This window comes from Eleutherodactylus coqui, chromosome 1, assembly GCF_035609145.1.
Source record: "Eleutherodactylus coqui strain aEleCoq1 chromosome 1, aEleCoq1.hap1, whole genome shotgun sequence".
Taxonomy (NCBI): Eukaryota; Metazoa; Chordata; class Amphibia; order Anura; family Eleutherodactylidae; genus Eleutherodactylus; species Eleutherodactylus coqui.
In genome coordinates, this window is record NC_089837.1 from 441,398,671 (window position 1) to 441,418,696 (window position 20,026).

The window sequence follows — 20,026 nt, forward strand, 5'->3', positions numbered from 1 at the left end:
TTCACTAAGCTGGCTGTTTTGCTGAATAGCCATAGATCTCCTAGAGCACTGCTCCTGGCTGGGTCCTCTGTGCTTTCTCCCTCTCTTCTCTTTGTATTAGAGATAACAGGGAGTAGGTTGTACATGGCAGGTCAGAGTGTGGAGAGGACGGAAAGCATTCAAGTTATCAGGGAGGGCAGATCACACAGGCTGTAGATGGGAAAGAAAGCACACCTAAGGCAGTTTGCATGAACTAGGCCGATCTCACATGGGTGGGTTTAAATAGAAGCGTCCGCATGGAGGATCCACAGTTAATGGCATGCATTGAAAGGTATGTAAAAATTGCCTTTTGCCTCACACGCATGGAAACTAATTGCGATTTCCACGAGCGGAGTAAAAAATTGCAGCATGCTCTATTTTGCTGCAGACTCCGCGAAGAGGGCCTCCATTGAAGTCAATGGAGGCCGATCGACCTGCAGGCCATCTACAATTGACATTGCGAATATACCACGGATACCTGCATCATCGCTTAGCGATGGCACAAGAAAAACAAATATTTTAAAAAATATCTGTACAGGAAAAGAAGGTACGTGGGGTCGCCAGCCTGGGGTCACAGCCGGATTCCGCTGCGGGAACTTGCATGCGGAATCCGGATTGTTCATGCGACCCCAGAGTAAGAGAGAGGCTGTGTATGTATAGAGGGAAAGCAGAATACCTACGAGAGATTCCCCATGGTCTATAGAAGGAAAAATTGCCGCAGGAACTAAGCTGTGTTCTTACATGAGAGCTAGTGAAGGCAGCAGGATCCTGGACACACATACCTCACATCCAGTATTTATTACTGGGATAGACATAGTCTCATGAGGAAAGTCTGAAACTACGAGCAGGCTGCAGTTAACTGAATATCAAGGGGTCTTAAAATCAATGAAGGAATGAAGATTGCTGCCTGAAATTTAGTGCAATATTCCTGATGCAAGGTAACCACATATAATATATATATATATATATATAAAAACATGATTATTTTTCCGTCTCCAAGGTGTCCAGTGCCTTTAAGTTTCCTGGTATGTTTCTGCAGTTAGGTATATATTGAACATGCAACAATGTTGTTCTTTATTAGGATAGAAACGACTCCTTCTGCCTTCTCTACTATAGCATCAGAATAGCACATAGCAGCTCTTCTGCCCAGTGATTTGCTGAATTCTATAAATTCCTTGGGCCCAGCCAGGAATTGTCTGTTGATATTGGAATATAGTCTTGACTCTACAATTGTGTGTTTTGGAGCTAAATAGTGTGACAGCCCATTTGTTGTAGACACTGGGAGAGGTCTGTGCGCCAAGACTCCTACTGGTTACAACTTCTCATACATCTATATGACATTTTTTCGAATGACAGTGACCCATCAAAGAGGCTTTCCATGGATTTAAAATAAAAAGCCAAAATTATCGCAGACTTGTTAATATACTTAGAGTACCCCACAGAAGTTTGGAAAAAAAAACCATAGGAATACCTCTTCCAGGGTATTTCCAGACTTCTGGAGAGGACTCTACCTAGTCACAGCCTTTGTTAAGGTCTGCCACCTCATGTCTATGTTCATGCCAATGTGGGGACATGATGATGAGTGGTTGAGCCAATCACGGGCGGCTGTGGTGATGTCACCATGATCGGCTTACCTATCCCAAAGGTTAACACATCATCACTCTTTCTGTTCACAGAGAGTTTAACCCTTTTCAAATCCACTTGTCTGCCATCTTTCTACATTCTCATTGAAGCTTGTACAGCTCCAATGTCAGAAGACGTCCGACAGGGTATTCTTAACGTCTATTGTTTTAGCCAGCAGATGGCAGCGTTGTATAACAGCAAAAACAGAAAGCCTTTTAGAAAACCCTGAATCCAAAATTGGATTGGAAATGGTTAAATATAGTATCTGAGTGGTATAAAAACATATCTTTTTGGGGTTGTCCTTCCCAAGATGTTATAGGGAGGTCGAAGCAGAGCTGCAGCAACATTCGCATGCTTACAAATTAGAACACGGTTGTGTCTATGAGTCTTCAAATAGCACACTTTTGTTTAGTCCTGGACTTATCATGGTAGATTTTAACACCCTAACTCATATAATGTTTTTACAATATTTTCAGGTAACATTTTCAGTCCCCAGCAGTCAAGTGGCCACCTTAAATCCACAACTCCTCCACCATCTAAACCTCCCAGCCTCTCTCGCAAACAGTCGGTGGACCATAACCAAGTCAGCATGCTCTCCCCTGCCTCAATGTCACCCGCAGGCTCTTCACAAAGTGAGTCACGACCTAAATTCTCCATTAAATCTCCATAGACCTTTGGGGTAGAGGTCCTCAAGATTAAACTCTTCTTTCTAATGGATTGGTGACGCCAACGTGTGTGCTTGTGTGTTCTTCAGTGCTTGTTAAAAGCCTTGTAGAATTTCTAGCAATATGTTCTTGTTAACTGTATGTATTTCTGTTTTTAATGTAATTGTCCTTATGTTTTTATATATACATTTTTTTTTTTGCCTTCTTCTGTATGCACCCTTTGTGTGTACGTATTTATAACCGTATGACGCTAGAATGACTTGTGTTTTCATGCTTTTAAGAACAAAAAAATGCAATGCAAAGCAGAAATTCAATGTGACAAAAGGAAGCTTGGCCTTTCTCCTTTTGTATCACGATTTGATATTTAGATGCTGCTGTTTTTAAAAAGATCTTGGACTAAGCTTTTATGTGTGACTTAGGCGGTACAGCATCACTCATTCTGACAATTTGGACGCTGTCACTTTAATATGTTTTAATATATAGTTTTAAATTGCCTCAAAAGTATTATATGAATGCATGAAAGCTGCTGGACATGTTCAAAAATCACCAAAAGTCATTGCAATTATAAATTATTATTTTTTTCTTGTGGGGGGTAGAGGGTTCTAAATACTTCGATTGCAATGAAGTCAGCCAATCGTTTGTAATGCTGTGTGTTGCAGGCAAGACTGGCTTTTCAATATGATAGGGTATTAATTGTTTTAATGGATGTATCTATGAATTCTTTTGAAGTTGCATGCATTGTGTGAAAATGATTTTGGAATTTTTGGAAAATGTCACTTTAAGAAAAAAATAATAACAAAAAAATGAAATTGACTATTTTTTTTTTTTTTTGTTCGGAAATTGAAAATGTGTGCTTCAACTTGCCAGTCAGTGGCCTTTTACTAACAAAGCATTATACGCCTATGATCTGTTTTGCCATTAAATGGGTTCGAAGCATTTGCAACCTGTTAACAAGGTGTTTTCTTTCTGTCTTTTTGATCTGCAAAGTCTTATGGTGTCACATACATAAATAAACTAAAAAAAACAAAAAGAACTAAAATATTTAAAAACGTCTTAGGATATATTTTCTCAGGCACATACATGATTGTAGAACACTGTTTAGATACTTTTTCTAAATTCATTTTATTTCTCCATTTTTAACATCTGTGTTTTTTGTACTAGTGCTTTTTTTTATTTTTCTCAATGAGCAGGATCTGGAACTCCCAAACCATCTACTCCTACACCAACCAATACCCCTTCATCGACACCGCACCCAGCCGATGTTTCAACTTCCGCCTCTCTCACTCCTTCCGTAACCCCCACACCCCAAGACTCAAGTTTTAATTCACAGCCTACTTTGATAGCACCGTTTGCTCAACAGCAAATGTCTCTGAGTCAGGGGTTACCTTTAATGACCATTCCACTGTCCACCATGGCAACATCCATAACAACTGGAACGGCCTCCACCCAAGTAATGACAAACCCTGCAGGACTTAATATCATCAATGTAGTTGGATGGTAAGTTATAAATACTTTGGTAATCCAGTTTTCGCATAAAACCCATTTTCTGTATTTTTTTTCTGCAGCTAGATGTGATTTACTAGTATCGGTAACACAGTAGAGGTGTAACTAGAGAGCAGGGAAGAAAGAGGGGTCAGGTTTCCATTAGCTTGAGATATCCAGGCACCTAATGGCCTCTTACACAGACCAGTGATTGGGCAAGAACCTTCCTTTGCCCGATCATGAGGTTGTGTGATGGTGTCGTCGATCACCAATGAATGAGCAAATGCTTGTTTGTGGGGTGATCGCCTTTCATGGAGCACTAAAAATCATTGTGGTTGGAAGATCTCTTCCCTTAGGAACTGCAATAAAATAGTATGGGGGACTATAGTTCTTACGATCAATTAATCACTTACGATCAATTAATCACTTCCCATACTGTCCGAATTGACCAAATGACTGGGATTGTGCCATGTAAAAAGAGCCTTAAGAGACTGTTGGATATTGGGTATACTGCAGTCCTTCAATGGGCTTATGAATTCTACAGTCAAGTATCATGTTTACAACACATCCCAATACCAGTAGGTACAATCAGATGCTATCAAAACTCTAAGGCTGATTTCACACGCGGCAGAATTTCATTACGGAAATTCCGACTTCAATCTTAAGCCTGAGACTATGCAAAAATCTCGTCCAGACGCTGCGGACAGTCTGCTGACATGCTGCACGGAATTCAAAGCCGTGGCACGTCAATTGTATCGTTGTTTCCTCTGCGGGCTCTCTTCTGTTTATGGGGAGAGGGCCACAGCGGAATAAGCCGCTTTCAAAACCCGTGGGGCTTCAGCTGCGGAGATCTCACAGAATTTCAATGCAGTCTTGCTGCGGACATTCCGCAAGATTTCCACCCCGTGTGAACCCAGCTTTAAAATGTGAAATCGTCTACATCCTAAGTTTCTCACCCAGTATTATGTGTACCCTTGGGATACACACCATATCACTAGGAAATCTTTTTAATCGGAGCAGCACAGTGTATGATCATGTATTTGAGAACTATAGGCTTCCAATGTTCAAATGGAGACCAATAAGGTCTCTACTTGACTAGGTTGCCATTCGTTTCCGGCATTTGTGCGGGATAGAGTAGTGTGGTCGATCGTGAAACAGTAACTCTACTAGACTCTCTCTGAGCTTTGGTTCCATCCAGTCGTCCATCTGAATCCCGTTTTTGGGAATTGAGATGAAAGCTTGGGGCCCGAAGAGAAATGTTATGAGTCTCCTGTAGAAAGTATGCAGTAAGCTGAGCCCTCTGTAGTGCCGACTGCAAGCAACCTGGAGTATATATGCAAACTCTGGGTCTGTAAAGGGTATTTGGAGTATTGCATCAGAAAAACTGAGCTGCAACCCTTTGTAAAGATGATAAAAATAATGATCAAGATAGTTTTGTTATCCCCAAGAAGACTACTTATAAGGGGACTTGATGTCTTTCTGGAGAGGAAGGATATTATAGGTTATAAATCTTAGGTTAATTGTCAATCTGGGTATACAGGCAGGTAGGAACTATTAGGGGTTGATCCAGGGAACAGTCTGATTGCCATTAGGGAGTCGGAAAGGAATTTTTCCCCAAAAGGGCTAATTGGCTCCTGCTCTTGGGGTTTTTTGCCTTCCTCTGGATCAACAACACAGGAGTATAACAGGCTGGACTAGATGGACATTGTCTTCATTCAGCCTTACGAACTATGTTACTATGTTACAACATAAATACTAACAGGACTATTGTAAGATAGTGTACAGGTGGTTTATGTAACACTGAGGTGTCCTAATGATTGGTGAGGATATCAGACTCGGAATAAAGGCTACCAGGCCTATAAAGATTCATTTAGCACTTTGTAGAGTAAAATTGTGCTCTTATTTGGTTTAATTAAGTCTAAATAAAATTCGTTACGACTTACGTACAATGAACAAAGACTGGAATGAGGTAAGAAAAAAGACCCTCTTGCCCATGGACTATTTGTGATGTTGCAGCTCAGTCCGTTCTCTTGAATAAAGCTCAAATCTGATACTGAACATTGGCCAAGGGTAAGATTAGCACTTTTTCTATAGAAAAGAACAAAGCAAACTGCTTTTTTTTATAATCTCATCCAACTCCTTTAAAGAGGACCTGTCATGTCCTTGGGTCTGCAGGGCCGGTTGCATAGTTTGGCAGCCATGGCCCCCTTGACTCACTTGTTTTCCTTCTTTTCTACTTCGTCACCTCACCGAATCACTTCCCTGTAACAAATCCTGTTAGGTTCGGCTCCTGGTGCTTTGAAACTGTCACGTGGGTGGTCTATCAAATCTGATATCATCCAGTGGAATGAGAGGTAGGACTGCTCATTTGACAGATTCAGATTGAAATGCAGGTCAGTAGAGAGGGACAGGTGGAGTAGAAAGTGAAGTAAACCGGCCATAGTAAGCAGAACCGCAGCTGCAAAGCTATGTAGTCGGCAGTTGACCCGAAAACATGACAATTCCTCTTTAAATACTCCAGGTGGGTCTTATAGAGTTTATTAGAATGCCTTCTTGACGACTAGTCTACACACTACACAATCCTTTCTCACTCTACTGATGTTGTGTGTTCTGCACCAATACATTTCCATCAATAAAATTGACGTTGTCTCTTTTCTTGTCTTATTGCCTCAAACTTTTAGGACTTTTACTACTTTCTTGTCATAATAAAACAAGCTTTCCTTGTATCTGATAGTGTTTCCTTTATCGTTGCATTTCATTTTACATCTTCCGAACTTTATACCCTTTTCACTGACCAGACTATCTAAAAATTAGAGTTTATTTGAAAGTGATTAAAACATAAGGTACAAAGAACATCTAGACAGGAACAACAAAAAGTTGGCATCGGTTTGAAACGGAAGAGAAAACCACCATAAAGATAGATAAGTGGATTTCAACCTAGGTTACTGATGAGTATGCGCCGATGTTTCTGCAGGATAAGACCGCTGCACTGCCGGTGCAGACGACTCTCCACACCGGCCGGCAGATAGAACACATGGCCAGCAATGGAGCCGGTCATGCAGAGAGACATCCGCACCCGGTGCTGCCGTCTTATCGTGCAGTAACATGGGCGCATCGGCGCCCGTGTGACTGAGCCCTTAAGGTTAAATCTATTCCTTCACAACAAGGTGTGAAGGAATTGATTAAACCTTAATACTCGTCAGTAACCTAGGTTCAAATGCACTCCTCTATTTTCATGGTGGTTTTCTCTTCAGTTTCAAACTGACGCCAACTTTTTGTTGTTCGTGTCTCGATGTTTTGTAGCATATATGTTTTTAATCAGTTAAAAAAAATTCTACTTTTTAGATAGTCTAGTCAGTGAAAAGGGTTTACTATGTTTTAGACTACCTCTGCCTCGGTGAAGAAGTTTTCCGCACTTTGTATGTTTGCTTTCTCGTTCCTTCACCGTGATAATCTGCTTCGGGCCTTGACCTGTCTCATCAAGGATCTCTTCAGTCTGCTCTCGTCTTCCTCTTTACTCTGCGCTTTACGTCACTTCTTTTGCTTCTTTATACTGCTTCTTTATTGCTTTTGAAGTAACTTTGGCATTATTTAGATAGAATTTCATTATCCTGTAATGATTAAATACATTAAAATTTGTATATATGCATATGGAGAGCCAGCTTAACTTTGATTCCTTTTTCAAAGTATAATCATGTTTAAGCGACTCATTGGTCCTAGAGACAAGATCTGTACAGGCACCTGGATGGGGGAGCTTAATATTTACCTGCCTCTCTCCCTTGCAACTCTCTCCTATGGGTCCGGCACTTGCCAGTTCCCCTTTGGTTTTTCAAGATGGTGGCACTACTCCTGTTGGTGGCACTCCACGTGTTGTACATGAGCAGCACTGGCCAATCAAATCAACATGTAGTATCTTAGTCTATCAATGCACCACCAGGTCTGCACTGGGTAGTCTGGCAGATGGTGGTGTCATCTTGGAAGGCTAAAAACAAGGAGCGTGGAAAGCAGCGAGTAAGGAGCCGGAAAGGGAGGGTGCTAAGTAATATTACTTTCCCCCTTCGTCTGGGCCCACTACAAATTTTGTTCCAGGATCAAAGGTTCACTTAGTATTGAAGTGTGTTTGGAGTTCAGTAGTATGATGTACAACAAAAACAGCGTGGTTAGGCTATCAGTAGTTGATTCTAGCTCTCTGTGAGTGCAGCGGGCTGGACGTTGTTATTAGCCATCAGTGAGTATGCCATCTCCACTCCCATTGATATCAATGCGAGAGCCGCGCTGCTATGGCACTTCCTGCTCTTATCCTGGTCAGAACTGGATGTGACATCCTGACCTACAAAGACAATCAGCCGATGGACAGCGGCAGACTCCCTTCATCAACTACTGATGGCCTATCCGGAGGATAGGTCATCTGTGAAAAAGTTTAGTTTAGAAAACATTTCAAAAATCTAAAGCAAGTTATTTAAATTACGTTTTTCACTGTTTTCTGTTAAGCAAGTTTCAGAAAAGGGTTTAGAGTACTTTAACGTACACCATAGATAGTTTATTTATAAAGTATGGCTCAGATTTCATATGGATCACCTGCATTTTTTTCCTATTAGGTTCTGTTTTAGAAAAAAAATTAGAGGTATCCCCCATAGAGCTGTTCTACCCTAGGAACACATTTTAGTGCCCAGTCAACCCAAAACAGTACTGGAATATTTCAGTATGTTATGTACAGAATGGCCTTGACTTACCCAAGTAGTTAGAATAGCCTGAAGGTCCCTCACCAGTGTGCACACTTACTTCTGGCATATAGAACCAGTCTGCAAATTATAACTCGCAGCTCAATATCAAAAAAAGAAAAACCTGCAATTCTGTAGCAATTAATTCACTTTCTTTCCTGTTCCACAGTGGCCCACAGGCATTGATGAGTGGCTCAAATACCATGCTGGGGTGTAGTACTGGTGCCATCACCCCTGCAGGGATAAATCTGAGTGGCATTTTACCATCAGGAGGCCTGGTACCAGGTACACTGCCAGGCACATTGCCGGCAGCCATGCAGTCTGCCTCTCAGGCAGGTTAGTATCACTTAGTTGTTGGTGGAGGTTTGGTGATATTTTTGTGCTTACAAATTACTTTAACTTAAGCATTCAACAGATTTGTTATTTGTGTTTTTAAGTTTTTCGTTTTACTATAAATATTTCTATTTCCTTGTTTTTGAAAGCCTATTAGTAAAGCGATCATGTAAAGGCCTTTTTACTTGCAACGATTATTGCTAAAACAGCCGCACGACTGAACGAACTGAGACGTTTGTGCATAAAATTACACTTACAGATAATGGCTTAAAGTAAACTTAGTACAAGTTGTTTGCTCAGGTGGGCGTGTGTTTATGCAAGGGATTATCTGGCCTACAGGATTCCATTGTTTTCCCCTGGTATGATTAAACATTGTACTCTTTGTGTATGCAAGGCAAACACAATGAGTACATTTACTCCCCTCAAGTCAGCAAGCTGCTCAAAAGACTGCACAGATTCCATTCAAATGTAACAAATTTTGAATGGCTAGACGATGGTTTTTATGCCGGCTAAAAACCATCTGCACACGACAAGTGAACAAATAGTGCACGACCGCCTGTTTTTACATGTAAAGCTTATCGCTCACTTTTGGACGTTTGAACTAATTTTGAGCGATAATCATTGCATATAAAAAGACATTAAAGCCCCAGGGCTGTCCTGTGATAATAGCTCTTAGGGCACCACTTCAGTATGCAGAGGAGGCAATGATGTATTGGAATACAATAGTATTTCTAAACATTGTAGTTAGCAGTGTTAACAGTGATTAAAAGTTAATGTAATGTACTGATTTAAATAATGTCTGTATTGTGGGATACAGCTGAAGACTATATATATAATTTTTTTTTTTTTTAAAGAAATGTTATAAAGCATCGCTGCAACAACATGTAAAATAATGCCAATATGTCAATGGTAAATAGCATAAAAACAGGATTACTATCCCTGATATAAAGAAATTAAATAGGAATTAAAAGTAATGCTAAGTTTTATATACCCAAAAGGGGGGGGGGGGGGGACTTTTTCTACTGCTGCTTTTAAAAAAATATATGTGAGAATGCAAAAATGAAAATACAGAAGACATTCCTTTTGGTTCTAACAGTTAAAATGAAGAAATGAAAATATGGTATAAACTAGAAATCCCCAATCCGGAAAGTTTTCCCTAAAGCATTACATATAACAATTTGCACTAAACAAAAATTAAAACCCAATGCCATTTTTATTTTACCAAGGTTAATACTGAAATAATCGTCTAACATTGACTTGTATTGTAACATTTTGGAAACGTGTTAGTTTGTTGTTTAGAATGCTACTAGAAAGCTATACATTTTTTGTCGGCTTTTCTGCTGCATTTTTAAACAAAGAAACTTTTCTTCAACAGGTGGTCCCTTTGGTATAAAAAACAATCCCAACTTGAGGCCATTAAATCTTCTACAGGTAATTAAGGCCATGTTTTTTGTTTGTTTTTTGAGCTTGTTTCCTTTTTTCTTCTTTGTTTTTTTTTTTGCTTTCTTTAAAGAAAAACTGCCATCAGTTGATTTATGATGCCCGAACCGCAGACCGCATGAACTCGGGACAAGCTTGTGCAGTATGGCCATGTATACTTTGGGAATCGTCTGGTAGCAGCTTGGGGTCACTTCGTTGGGACCTTTGCAGACTCTCCACACTCAGATCGCTTAGACTGCAGGACTCTCCCTCTACACAAATAGTGAGAGAACTGTCAGTCTAAGCAATCCTAGCAAGGAAAGGCTGGCATGACTTCGCCATGTGGCTCTAAGAATAAAACCGACATGGCTGCAATATGCGTGCCAGTCCCAAGTTCCTGCTGCCCAAAGTTCTGGCAGTATGAACCTGTGACAGGGTCTCTTTAAATTTGAAATTACTTTACAAAAGTAATCTTTATTATTACAACAATTGTACATAGTAAATTAAATATATTAGAAATCGTCAATTCTAATGGCCAACTAATTTATGGAACGTAATTGCAATTTACGTTTTGTTTTATGGTTTTAGCATAAAATGCTTAAAAAAACCTTTTTTATTTTGCTATCATTTTAGTTTATCATCAATGTGATCATTTTATTTATACAGATGGCATTTTTATGTTGTCTTTGCCTGGAGTGGTGGGGTTACTTTTTTTTCCTCATTGAAAGACAAAATGAGAATTTGGGATATGATCTTGTATCCTTACTAGGGATGAGCGAGTATACTCACTAAGGCACTACTCGCTCGAGTAATGTGCCTTAGCCGAGTATCTCCCTGCTCGTCCCTAAAGATTCGGGGGCCGCCGCAGCTGACAGGTGAGTTGCGGCGGGGAGCAGGGCAGAGCGGGCGGGAGAGAGGGAGAGAGAGATCTCCCCTCCGTTCCTCCCTGCTCGCCCCCGCAGCGCTCCGCCCCGCGGCGGCACCCGAATCTTTCGGGACGAGCAGGGAGATACTCGGCTAAGGCACATTACTCGAGCGAGTAGTGCCTTAGCGAGTATACTCGCTCATCCCTAATCCTTACTTCAACTTCAAATCAATATTTTCTTGTTACTTTTTAAGCCAAAATGGATGTATACATCTGTCAGTGGGAAGTGAGGGATTGCTCCCAATGAGATGGCTGTTGACAGCTGCTCATTCCCCACTTCTTATTCAAATAAACCTGCACACTTGGCCATTTCAAGCACACGTTAATGGAGGACACAGCGGTTGACCGCTACCTTATGCACTATCCTCCAAAAGTATGGAAACACTCCCATGTCTCAAACAGTAACTCAATAGTCAGAAACCTCTCAGCAAGGTTCTCCACCAGGAATGGAAATGTATTCCAACCCAGAAACACAAAGGTTGATCCACCACATGCAGATAGTATGCCAGGCTGTCACACAGGCCAGGGAGTGTTACTTTTAGGAGTCCAAAATGTGAACTTATTTCCAAATCCCAAGAGTTAGGTGGAAGATTGAGCTGTTTTAGTTTTGTTGTTTTAGTTGAATAAACATGTATATCCCAAAGCATCAAGATCATATATTATGTAGGGTCCATCTATACTACAAATAGTTTATCGTAAGGCTTTACGTAGTAAAATTAAGGAAAAACTATGGATTTAAGATACCCTTTTAGCGAGTTCTTGGTCCTATTAAACACACTAACTGCAATGACATACTCTACCTGGTTCTGAATCTGGATGTCATCTTTGAAACAGCTTCCTGGTGCTTCACTTATATTCAATCCAATGCAGCAACAACAACCACAGCTATCCCAGTATTCACCACAGCAGTCTCAACAGACGGCCACCTCCAGCCCCCAGCAAAGTGACCAGCTGGCGCTGCTACCATCGGTAAGAATTCCTTAGCTCCCAGATACTTTGCATTGAAGAATAACAAAATCTACGTATTGTTCTGCTTCCCGGGTACTTTTCTTAAGGCCCATTTAGACCCAACAATTCGCTCAAAGCCGTCTTTTGAGTAAGAATCGTTGGGTCTAAATGCATGGACATTGTGCAGTTTTCGTGCATGAGTTGTTCCTGCTCAATTATAGTTTTCTTGAATTGAGTGATGAACTCTTATCAGCGGTGCAGGCTGTTATCACAGTCGGCAGCTCTGATAAGATTTTTTCAGTTCACGTCCCGCTGGTAGTTCACAGTTGGACGTGAGCTGTAATCACGGGAACAATGCAGCTGTTTGCTTATGCAGAACAGCTGTATTGTCCGCCGAGCGATAGCAGCAGTGTCCCGCTCCGCCTGCATAGCTCTTAAGTAGCTACTTAGCTACCATAAACTATGCAAAGATGATCGCTCAAAACTGTTACTCAAACTGTCGTTTGAGCGATCATCTGTCAGTGTAAATGAGTTCTAATTCTGTGATCAGCAAATGAAAAGCATAGTGGAATGAAGCAAGACTTTGCACTTGCCCTTCCCCCATTAAATCCCTTCTTCTTACATACACACACACACACACACACATTTTTATATATCTATATATATATACATACACTGTGTATGTTACTGCTCCCCATGCCCGTATGCTGTCGCCCCCTTCTATTCTGTGGACGGCTTCTCTCTGCAGGACCCAATGCACTGACAGGGGCTCAATGCTCTGGGTTGTCACTTATAGTAGTGTACACCCGATGCACTGAGTCCCTGTCAGTGCAGCGGGTCCAGCGGGGAGCCGGCGCTGTGCGGAGAGAAGCCATATGAAGCATAGAATGCCCCTCTTCCACAGCACTGGGGGATGGCGGCATATGAGAGGAATGTGAGAATCGGGGGTAATGTGGCACAGGGTTATTAAAAATAAATTATATCTAATAGTGACATTTATTAATAGACTGTAATAGGGAAAGAGACAGGTGCCTGTAACTGTTCTATAGAGAACAAGTACATACACAGCCGGATGGAGCGCCCTCTACTGTTATGTAGCTAGATGAAGAATATGAAGACAGATTTCTTATCACCTAGCTGCATATCAGAAGAGGGTTTTCGTAAGACTTCTATGGCTAACATATCACCCTCCTCCATTTTTTATATTCCATCTCAGTGTCAACTTGACAACAGGTAGGGGACGGCAAATTAAGAATCTCCAGCATAAACTTAATTTTAGAGAAACTCATTAGCAATTTTACCAGTTATCCCATTGGCTATCATAACACAAGTTGTCTCAAAGTGCAGTGACTATTAAATAATCTCAGAATACTATGCGCCAGAATTATGGTCTACGAGGTGTATATCTTGTACAGGTCTACAGTAGCAAGCAAGAATCCCGTACCTAGGAAAATTTGAGCGATAAGCGTTCAGTGTCGGCTCGGCCAACGATTGAATGGTGAACGATAATTCATTCGCTTACCATTCATTTCCAGCAGGCATGAAAAGGATCGTTGGCTCGTTCACTAATCGTTCAGTTTTAATGCCGATCGTTCAGTCGTTCTCATTCACTGCTACAGAGCAATGAAGGCAACAATGTAGTAAATGGAGCTTTTCTGTAGTCTTAGGGGTGTTTAGGAAGGGGTTGTTGAAAATTAGATATAACTTCAAAGTCAAAAGTGGGAATCTGACCATTTCTGGCCCCAAGAACTAGGGTTCCCAAGTCCCTATTCCCAGCCAGAGACCCGTGTGTGAGGGCACTGATGCTCTCCATTGTCAACTAAATGGGATGTTCAAAAACATCCGCTCACAGTCAGCTATTCAATCCACCAATATTCAGTTACTATGGTGAATGGCTGTATTTGCATTGCCTACTCATACCAGAAATTTAGATTTGATGCCCTTCATTCATGGTGGTGGTGACGATTTTATATATTTTTTTTGTAGGACCTGTTTACCAAATCTGATGTGTATTCGATTATAATTCTTCATTGTTCTTGCGTTCTTTCCAGGGAATGGAGCAAGGTGCTAACAGTCAGGAGCAGGCACTAACTTCTCAGCAAGCAGCTGTCATTAACCTAACAGGAGTAGGTGGTTTCATGCCTCAGCAGACAGCTGGTATGTATCCGTACGTCCTGGTCCATCAGTGTATACGCCTTCACACCTCATCCTCACACTGGTCTTAGTTCAGTTAATGGTCATGCAGCAAAAGTGGAACTTCATGATAGGGAACCTTCAGTACTTGATTCAAGGCACCAAATGGTTCGGTGCTATTGGTGGATCTCATACATAAGAGGTTCAGATTTTTGACGGACTTATAGGGTTTTGCCTCCTGGTAGGACTATTTGTCGTTCAGGTGTGGTGGTACTCGTGAAAGGTTATGTAACTGGTGTAATGATTCTAACTAAAGGGTTTCTGTCAGCAGTTTTGCCCATCCATGCAAACCACTGCTCCATTCATTCACATGGGGCATTCAGGGTTTGCTGGGAAAATCCCTTTAAATTAAACCTCATTAACAACAGGTTTGATGCAAGTAGCAGTGCCTACTAATGGCTAATCAAAAGATATCTTCACACTGGTAGTCCTCGTATCCTTTTAAGTGACCTAAAAGGAGGTCCCATGAAAAAAGTGAAGCCCTACAAACATTGGGCAAAAAAAGTCGCACTTGGTCTTTGCCATGGTGGTGTTCCATATAGATACCTTATTTTAATGGTCTCTGGGCATACCGGGAAGTGTAGTTTTGCTACTAATGTAGACTACTGCCCTAAATGTCCCCTATAGATACCAGGTTCCCACGCTTTTTGTTTTTACCATTTAACGTTCACTGTTCCACGTTGATCTACCTGCTCTTCCCTTCTCCTCTCTATAGTGTTATCTCAGCTCGGCTCTGCTGTGAACAGACCCGGGCACAAACTGCCACACAAGAGTATGCATCTATCTCCTGCCTTACAACTGCAAAAGCAGCAAGCCTTGCAGCAGCAACAACCACCCCTACAAGTAATCCAACAAGTGCACAAAAATAGCAACAAAGTATTGCTTCCAAAATCTCTATAAGAATGGTAGAATCAAGTCTGCCCTATCTTCTGAATACCAATAATTATGCCGTTGCAAACGCTTGAAATCGGATATAGGCTTTCTGATTTTCATAAAGAAGGATCAATGCATGCAAAATTAAGTGCTGCACGTGAAATGCTATTGCAAGATTGTAGAGCTGGGATTGGCTGCAGTTTATGGTGGGAGGTGCAAATTAGTAATCGCTACATTGTACATGTAATAGAGAGCACTAGATGTGTCGAACGTCCTGGTATACAGGGCATTTGGAAGCTCTTCTGACCCTTTCACATTTTTAAACTGTGTTATTGTATGTTGTGGCCTTGTGTAAATTAAAAAAAAGTTTCATGTTTTTCCCCATCATTCTTCACTCAGTACCCCAGACCAGAGGCGTAACTTTAAGCTCCAGGGCCCCAATGCAAAATCTGTAACAAGGCCCCCAAATATAAAGCTTTATTCATAGTACTGGGCTCCCTATATGGAGAAGAGAGGCCTTATGGGCCCCCTAAGGCTCCTGGGCCCGGGTGCAACCGCATCCTCTGTAGTTATGCCCCTGCCCCAGATTTAATGCTTGGAGTTGAGGCCTAAAAGTTCAGCCTTGGTTTCATCAGACATGAGAATCTTGTTTCTGTCTGAGTTCTTTAGGTGCTTTTTTAGCAAACTCCAAATGGGCCTTCGTGTGTCTTTTTTACTAAGAGGCTACCTCCTGGCCAATCTGCCATAAAGCCCAGATTGGTGGAGTGCTGCAGTGATGGTTGACTTTCTGGGAGTTTCTTCAATCTGCACACAGGATCTCTGTACCTCACTCAGAGTGAGGGTTCTTGGTCAACGCTCTTACCCAGGCCCTTCTCCCCTCCGATTACTTAATTTGGTAGGTCCACCAACTCTAGGAAGAGTCCGGGTTGTTTCAAACTTCTTCCATGTAAGAGTTATGGTGGTCACTGTGCTCTTAGGAGCTTTCAGTGCAGCAAAAAATTTTTAGTAGCCTTCTCCAGATCTGTGCCTCCACACAATGCTGTCTGTAAGCTGTACAGGAAGTTCTTTCCTCCTTTATTGATTGGCTCTGATATGCATTGTGAGTTGTGAGACCTTATATAGACAGGGGTGGATCTTTTAATATGATGTCCAATCAACTGAATTTAGCACAGGTGGACTTCAGTCAAGGTGTAGAAAAATCTCAACGATGATCAAGAGAAATGGGAGGCCCCCAGAACTAAATTTTAAGTGTCATAACAGAGGGGCTGAATACTTATGTCAATGCAAGATGTTATTTTTGAAAAAAATTGCAAAGATTTCTAACATTCTGCCTTCTCTTTGTCATTATGGGGTATTGAGTACAGAATGATGGGAAAAATTTTTTACAAAATGTAAAAAGAGTGAAAGGGCCTGAAGACTTTCCAAATGCATTGTATACTGTGCTAATTTAGTCCATCAACTATTAGTTTCATGGACTGCAAGTGGAGAGGAGACAGAATGTTAGCTTATATACAGTTGCAATCAAAATTATTCAACCCCATTGCGAATTATGTTTATTTGCTGAAGATACAAACTATCAGCTGTTAGCAAGAAAAAAAATGATAACAATTTAAGTAGCTCAACACAATCTGACAAATGGTTTCTCCAAATTCAATGCAAAAAAGCCACTTTTAATGAATACTGCAGTCTTCCAAATAAGCCTCTGATACAACACATGGATGAAAAATATGGTATGTTAAGGATGACACACGGACAATATAACGAACTTATGACACCGGCTCCCCGCTGGTAATCATGCAGCGCTTATCCTGGCATACACTCTGATGTCAGTGTGCAGCTGGGATCCTCCTCCCCTGAGTCCTCTCCTCCTTGGTTTTGCAGAAGAGGACAAGGGAGGAATTGTTTCGGGCGCACACACTGACATCAGTGTGCACCAGGGATCAGAGCTGAGAAGAGGAGGAGCAGCGCTGAGGTAAGTATATGGAGGTTAGGGGGACTATTACTACTGGGGTTATTGAAGGGGTTAATATTACTTCTGGGGCTGCTGAGGGGGTTACTATTATTACTGGGGCTACTGTGGGAAATAATATTACTACTGAGGTCGTTATTACTGGGGCTACTGTTGGGAATTATATTACTACTGGGGGGTTAATATTACTGGGTCTGTTGAGGGGATTACTATTAATACTAGGGCTATTGAGGGGGTTAATATTACTACTGGGGCTACTGTGGGGAATAATACTGAGGGGGATACTATTATTACTGGGGTTATTGTTATTACTTGGGCTACTGACGGGGTTTAATATTACTGGGGCTACTGGAAGGGTTAATATTACTGGGGCTGCAGAATGGGTTACTATTATTACTGGGGCTACTGTGGGGTTCTTACTACTGAGGAGCTTAATATTAGTGGGTCTACTCAATGGGTTAATATTACTGGGGCTACTCTGAAATATTATTACTACTGAGAGGGTTATTATTACTGGGGCTACTGTGGGGTTATTACTACTGGGGCTACTGTGGGGTTAATGTTACTACTGAGGGGGTTATTAGAATTACTGGGGCTACTGTGGGGTTAATACTACTGAGAGGGTTATTATAATTACCGGGGCTACTGTGGGGTTAATACTACTGAGAGGGTTATTGGAATTACTGGGGCTACTGTGGGGTTAATACCACTGAGGGCCACTGTGTTGGTCACTTTTGTTACTGAGGGCACTGTGGGGGTCACTTACTACTGAGGCCACTGTGGGGGGTCACTATTACTACTGAAGCCACGGTGGGGGGTCACTATTACTACTGAGGCCACGGTGGGGGGGGTCACTATTACTACTGAGGCCACGGTGGGGGGTCACTATTACTACTGAGGCCACAGTGGGGGGGGGGGGTCACTTACTGAGGCCACTGTGGGGGGACACTATTACTACAGAGGCCACTCTGCACATGGCAGCATACCGCAAGCTGACTCAGGGTATGTTTACACATGTCCGCATAAAAAAATACAGTCAAAATCCGCACTATTGCTATGTATTTGGACAAGAAATCAGTTACATATCCGCTGCTGATTTTATACTATGCAGCGCTCCGCCTTACCTCCTCCGAGGGCTTCCCGCTGTCAGCGGCCTGGTCAGGTACAGTGCCGCTGGTCAGGTAATGTTGGTCAGGTGAGGCCACTTTTGGCCACTGAGAACCAGAAGCCGGGGACGCCTACAGAGGAAGTGAGGGGAAGCGCTGCATAGTATGAGATAAGCTACGGGTACGCAATCAATTTCCAGTCAAAATCTGCACCAATGGAAGTCCAGCGCTCCAGCTAGGAAATAAAATACAGGGTGTTCCTCCCTGTCTATTTTGAAACGGCCCTGTTTTTATAATGATGGAGGTAAAAATCATACGTCATAAGCCCCGCCCCCTGATGTGTTGGCACTTTGCTATAAATAAGTGGGTTTTGGGTGGCAGTATGGGCACTTGGTCTCTAAAAGGTTCGCCAGCACTGCACTAGGCAGACACGGACTGAGTGAAAAAAATATATTGCATGTACTATTCTGATCCGTTTTACAGACGAGACCTGCCCATTCAAGTCAACGGGGAAGAAAATAAACAGCACATGGATGCCATCCATATACTGTCTGCTTTTTAAAAAGATGGCATAGCTTAGTTTGAAAAACACTGACAGACTGGATATGGAAACCACACAGTGCTGTTCATGTGAAAAAAGATCCCGCAAACGTGTTTTATACCGACACCCGCTTTGGACGGCTTTTTTCTCATGGGCAATGGACTCTAGTTCACTAATACTCTTTGGTTTGCATGCTGCAACCATCTTTTTAAAAGCCCACCAAGAACTTTTCTATGGCATTCAAGTCAGGAGACTGCCGGCCACTCAGATATTCCAGGACTACTTCTGAAGGTCCAAGACACCCAAGTTTCAGATTCCCCACAGAAGACAGGTTGTTTTCTCTTAGTATTGTGCGATATTTCATTGAATCAATTTTTATCTCCATGCGCTGCAGGTTTTCAGTGTCAGAGGAAACAAAACCAGCCCCAGAGCATCACTGAGCCACCGCCATGCTTCACTGTAGTCAGCGGTCTTTTTATGGATGTATGCTTCGTGCTTCCTTCTCTTGATATACCGCTGATCCATAGGCCCAAAAAGTTTTACTTTTTGTTTTATTTCAACATTCAAAACACGACCCAAAGACTTCTGTGGCTTATTTATATGGTTTGGGGCATATTGGAGCCAACTTTGTTTGTGCTTTTGGGTCAGTAGAGATATACATCTTGGAGTTTGGGCATGAAGACCTATTTTTTTTAGTATATGACTCACTGTACAAACGGAAACCTGTGCCTTCTGCCACCAAATCTTGCTGCGGGTCTTTTGTAGTCACTGGAGGGATTTTGACCACTTGCTTCCTCATTAATCTGGTAGTATGTGGTGAGAACTTCCCATTTGTACCACGTCCGAGTTGTATAGTCAGCGTTCCTTTAACTTTCAACTTGCAAACTTTGCTTCCAACTGTATCTCTTTGCTGTCTTTATGAGGTGACATAAGTAAATCAAGGTAAATTATTAGTATGCTTAAAGGGGTTGTCCCGCGGCAGCAAGTGGATCTATACACTTCTGTATGGCCATATTAATGCACTTTGTAATGTACATTGTGCATTAATTATGAGCCATACAGAAGTTATCAAAAGTTTTATACTTACCTGCTCCGTTGCTGGCGTCCTCGTTCCCATGGAGCCGACTAATTTTCGCCCTCCGATGGCCAAATTAGCCGCGCTTGCGCAGTCCGGGTCTTCTGCTCTCTTCAATGGAGCCGCTCGTGCAGA

The 20,026-nt window shown here is 41.9% G+C and overlaps 1 protein-coding gene across 2 annotated transcripts in view; it reads left to right on the plus strand.

Moving 5' to 3' along the window:
* SUPT20H (SPT20 homolog, SAGA complex component) overlaps positions 1-20,026 on the plus strand; it is a 63,206-nt gene that overhangs the window by 40,979 nt on the left and 2,201 nt on the right. The window contains exons 18-24 of one of the 2 annotated variants that reach the window (XM_066582608.1): positions 2,118-2,273; positions 3,497-3,803; positions 8,679-8,845; positions 10,218-10,273; positions 12,021-12,155; positions 14,186-14,291; positions 15,043-15,170. In XM_066582608.1, the coding sequence (XP_066438705.1) occupies positions 2,118-2,273; positions 3,497-3,803; positions 8,679-8,845; positions 10,218-10,273; positions 12,021-12,155; positions 14,186-14,291; positions 15,043-15,170 (1,055 nt within the window). The remainder of the gene's footprint in view (positions 1-2,117; positions 2,274-3,496; positions 3,804-8,678; positions 8,846-10,217; positions 10,274-12,020; positions 12,156-14,185; positions 14,292-15,042; positions 15,171-20,026) is intronic. The other variant, XM_066582618.1, reaches the window with a different exon arrangement.